At 45.4% G+C, this 5,005-nt stretch overlaps 1 protein-coding gene across 1 annotated transcript; it reads left to right on the forward strand.

The window, feature by feature from the left end:
- Positions 1 to 1,862: 1,862 nt before the first annotated feature.
- On the forward strand, positions 1,863 to 3,845 carry LOC104081324 (glutamic acid-rich protein-like; the record flags this gene model as incomplete). Its single annotated transcript, XM_009584023.1, is given in 3 exon segments — positions 1,863 to 1,926; positions 1,959 to 2,069; positions 3,685 to 3,845. Coding segments are annotated over 3 exon segments (336 nt in total), but the record flags the coding sequence as incomplete, so codon positions are not given.
- Between the last annotated feature and the right edge of the window lie 1,160 nt (positions 3,846 to 5,005).

Consider the following 5,005-nt stretch of genomic DNA (forward strand, 5'->3'; position numbering starts at 1 on the left):
GGAGGAGGAGGAGGAAACAGGAAGCATCAGGAGGTAACAGGAGGTAACAAAAGAAAGAGGAGGAGGTGGAGGAGAAGAAGGCAAGAGGAGGTAAGAGGAGGAGACAAGGAGGAGGAATAGGACATAGGAGAAAACAGGAGAAGGAGACAATAGGAGGCAACAGGAGTAGGATGCAAGAGGAGGAGGAAGAGGCAAGAGGAAGAGGAAAAACAGGAGGCAAGAGGAGGACAAAAAAGGACACAAGATAAAGGAGTAGGAAAAAGGAAGGATCTGGAGGAGGAGGCAATAGGAGGAGGAGGAGGCAACAGGAAGAAAAATGAAGAGGAGGAGGAGTAGAAGACAGCAACAGGAGGCAACAGCAGGAGGAGAAGACAACAGGAAGCAAGAGTAGGAGGAAGAGTAGGAGAAGGAGTTTGAAGAAAAGGAGGAGGAACTGGATGAGAAGGAGATGGGAAAAGAGAAATGGGGAAGAATATGGGAAGGTGAAAGATAAGAAAAAGAATGAAGATGAACAAAATCAAGAGGAAGTGTTTAGCAAAAGAATAGAAGAAATAAAAGCTGGAAGAAAAAGAGGAAGAGGAGGAAAAGGGGACAAAGGAGTAGGAGAAGGAACAGGAGGAAGAAGAACAGGAAGACTGGGAGAAGTGGTTGCACTCAATGATCTTAAGGGTCTTTTCCAACCTAAATGATTCTATGATTCTATGAAGAGAAGGAGGAGGAAAAGCTGGAGGAACAGGAGGAATGGCAGCAGAAGACACAAGACAAGGAGGAACAAGAGGAAAAGGAGAAGGAGGAACAAGAGGAACATGAGGAAAAGAGGATGTGGTGGAGGAAGAGGAGTCAGAGGAGTCAGAGGAGGGTGAGAAGGAACAATAAATTAGGAGGAGCATGAAAATGAAGAAAAGGAGGAGGAGGAGGAACATGAAGAACAGGAGGAGGAAGAAGAGAAAAAACAACAGGAAGACAGGATGAGGAGGAGGGGTAAAAAGAGAAGCAGGAGAAGAAAGAAGAGGAAAAGGAGGAAGCAGCAGCACAGGAGGAAGACTAAAAGGAACAGAAGGAACATGAAGAACAGGAGGGGGAGCAAAAAAAGAAAAAGGAGAAGTGAAGGAAGAGGAAAAACAGAAGGATGAAGAATAGGAGGAGGACAAGGAGGATGAATAGGAGGAAAAACAAGAGCAGCAGGATAATGAGGAAAAGGAGGATGAGGAACAGGAGGAGGAACAGGAAGAGGAGGAGGAAAGAGAAGAAAAACAGGAGGAGGTGGAAAAACAGGAGGGGAAGGAGGAGGAGGAGGACGAAGAAGAACAGAAGGAATAGGAGGATGAAGAACAGGAGGAGGAAGAACAGGAGGGGGAACAGTAGGAACCAGAATAATAGCAGGAGGAAAAGTAAGAATGGGAACAAGAAAAACACAAGGAGGGGGAGAAAAACAAAGAAAGAAGGAGGAGGAAGAAAAGGAAAATATTAACAGGAGGAGCAAGAGGAGGAGGAGAAGGAGAAGGAGGAGGAGGAGGAGGAGGAAGAATGGTAAGAGGAAGAGGAGGATAAGGAAAAAGAATGAAGAACAGGAGGCAGAGGAAGAAGCATTTGAGGATGAACAGGAAGAGGATGAGGAGGAGGGTGACAAGGAGGAGGAAGAGGAGGAATAGGAAAAGGATAAGGAGGGAGAGGAACTGGAGGAGGAACACTAGGAACAGGAGGAAGAAAAGAAGCAAGATGAGAAGGAAGAGGAAAAAGAAGATGAAAATGAAGAGCATGAGAAGGAACAGGAGATGGAAAAGAAGGAGGAAGAGGAAAAGCAGAAACATGAGGAGGAAGAGGGGGAACAAGAAGAAAAGGAGGAGGAGGGGCAGGAACAACAGAAGCAGAAGGAGGAAGAGGAAAGGGAGGAGGAGGAAAAGAAAAAGTCAAAGGGGAGGAAGAGCAGGAAGAGGAAAAGGAGGAGGAGGAGGAAGAGGAGGAAGAAGAAGTACAGGAGGAGATAGAAGAACAGAAGGAGGAGGAACAACAGAAGAAAGATAAACAGGAGAAGTATGGGGAAGAACAGGCAGAGGATCATGAGGGGGGTGAACAGGAAGAAGAGGGAGGACAAGAGGAGGAAAAAACCAGCAGGAGGAACAGAAGGAGGAACAAAAAACAGCAGGAGGAGGAGTTAGAAGAAAATGAGGAGAAGGGAGAGGAGAAAAAAGAGGAGGAGGAGAAGGAGGAGGAAAAGGAAGAGCAGGAGGAGGAAAAGGAGGTGTAAAAGGAGAAAGAACACAAGGAGGAGGAAGAACAGAAGGAAGAAAATTAGGAGAAGGGGAAGGGAAGGGAAGGGAAGGAAAAAAAGGAAAAGAAATAGAAGGAGGAGGAATAAAAAAGGAGGAGCAGGAATTTGAGGAGCAGAAGATAAATAGGAAAAGGAGGAGGAGAATGAACAGCAGGAACAGGAAGAAGATGAACAGGAGGAATGGGAGGAACAGGATGAGGAGATTAAGGAGGAACCAGAGGAAAAAGTGGAGAAAAAACAGAGGGCATAGGAGGAACAGGAGGAGCAGGCAGAACATGAAGAACAGCAGAAGGCATAGAAGAAAGAACAGGAAAACAGGATGATGAGGAGCAGAATAAAGAGGGGGAGGAGGAGGAGGAAAAGCAACAGGATAAGGAAGAACAGGAGGAGGAGGAAGATGAACAGGAAGAACAGGAGGAGGAGGAAGCATAATAGAAGGATGAGGAGGAAGAAAAGGCAGAGGACGTAGAACAGAAGAAAGAAAAAAGAGGAGGTGGAAGTGGAAGAGGAGAAAGAAGACAATAGAGGAGAAGGAGGAACAGGAGGAGGAGGAAGAAGAACAGGAGAAGGAGGATGCAGAGAAGGAATAGCAGTAAGAGAATAAGCAAGAAGAAGAGGAGGAAAAAGAGGAAGAAGGAGGAACAAGAGGAACAGGAGGACAAGAAGGGGAACAGGAGGAGTCAGAGGAAAAGCAGGAGAAGGAGAAAGAAGAAGAGGAGTAGACAAAGAAGGAAAAAGGAGATCAGAGGAGAAATAAGAGGTGGAGAAGGAGGAAGAAAAAGATGAGGGCGAGGAGGAGGAACAGTAGAACACGAGGAACAGTAATCGGAGGAAAAGGAGGAGCAGGAAGAGAAAGAGGAGGAGGAAAAAAAAGAAGAGGAACAAGGAGAATGAAGAGGAGAAGGAGGAGGAAGAAGAGAAAGAACAAGAACTGGAGGAGAAAAAAAAAGAAAAAACAGGAATAGTAAGAGAACAGAAAGAACAGGAGGAGGGACAGGAAGAACAGGAGAATGAGTAGTAACACGAGGAAGAAAAAGCAGAAGCGGGGAGAACAGGAAGAACAGGAGGAACAGGAGGAGGATAGGAAAGAGGAGGAGGGGGAAGATTAGGGGGAGGAAGAACAGGAGGAGAAAGAAGAGGAAGAACAGGAGGAGGAGGAACAGTAGGAACAGGAAGAAACAGGAGGAGGAACTAGATTAACATAAAGAAGAGTTGGAGGGAAATGAACAAGAGAAGCAGAAAGAGGAAGAGGAGGAAGAGGACAAGCAAAAAGAAAGAGATGGAGGAGGAACAGGAGCTGGAGAAAGAGGAAGACCAGGAGGAGGAGAAACAGGAAGAAGGAACAGAGGAGGAGGGGTTGGAAGAGGAGAAGAAGGAAGAGTAAAAGGAGGGGAAGTACAAGAATAAGGAAGAGAAAGATGAGGAAGAAGAGGGAAAAGAGGATGAAGAACAGAAGGAACAGGAGGAATAAGAACAGGAAGAGGAGCAGGAGGAACAGGAAGAGCAGGAAGAGGGGGAGTAAAAACAGGAAGAGGAAAAACAGGAGGAGGAGGGGGAGAAAAACCAGGAGTAGAAAAAAGAGCAGAAGGAGGAGGAGGAAGAGGAAGATTGGGGGAAGAAGAAGAGGAGGAAGAAGAACAGAAGGAAGAGGTAGGAGAAGGAGGAAAAAGAACATGAGGAAGAAGACCAAGAGGAGGAGGAAAAAGAACGGAGAAAGAAGAGGAAGAGAAGAAAGAATAGAAGGAGGAGGAAGAGGAGGAAAAAGAGGAGGAGGATGGGGAGGAGGAACTGGAGGAAAAGGAGGAAGCAATAAATGAACAGGAGGAGAAGCACAGCAAGGAGGATGATAAGAAATAGAACAAGGAGGATTAACAAGAAAAGGAAGAGGAGGACAAACATAATGAGGAAAATAATAAAATGAAGAAAAGTTGGAGTAGCTGCAGTGCCTGTCGCTGGGGTTTGAGCAGCTGCAGCGACTGTTGCGTGGGCTGGAGTAACTGCAGTGCCTGTCGCTGGGGTTTGAGTAGCCACAGTGCCTGTTGCTGGAGTTGATCTCTGGATGGTATTCCTAAATAGTTATTTAACCCTAAACAAGACCTGAACCACATTCAGGAGACATAGCAATAGGAACATGCTTGTTTGAATATCCCAAGGATATTCAAAATTCTCAAGAACTGTTGTGCAGGGTTTCATGAAGAGGATGGAAGAAAAAGGAGTTTCTGAAGATATGAAAGGGAAGGTGAAGAAGTGGGGGAAAGTATTCCTCCCCCCCATCTCCTCCATAAATTGGTTTTCTGAGGAGAAAAGGTAAAGAGTGTAATTATTAATAGTTTCCGAGAGGTGGAATCTCCATACCATCTTCCAAGGTATGGAGATGACAGCAATGCTGAGTACAAATACCAGATTAGATTCACGACCAGATTAGATTCACGACCAATAATTTTATCATATCATAAAACAGTGTTACATAGTGCAGCAAAATGATAACCTTGACCCAGCTCCGAATGGTGATAAACAGCACAACAGGGAAAATATACTGCAAGTAAGGTATTACATAACCCAACATTGAGACCCAGGCCAACAACTTTGAGAGCCAATAAATCAGCATTGTGACTGGCGACTATTAAACCAATATAATGAATGCCTATAACAAATTTGCCTTAACACGCTTTGGTAAGATCTGTCGTTATCCCAAGCCTTTGAGCCCACGTTGGGTGCCAAAAAGGACTGTTG

Source organism: Fulmarus glacialis, unplaced genomic scaffold, assembly GCF_000690835.1.
Source record: "Fulmarus glacialis isolate BGI_N327 unplaced genomic scaffold, ASM69083v1 scaffold3218, whole genome shotgun sequence".
In the NCBI taxonomy this organism is placed as follows: domain Eukaryota; kingdom Metazoa; phylum Chordata; class Aves; order Procellariiformes; family Procellariidae; genus Fulmarus; species Fulmarus glacialis.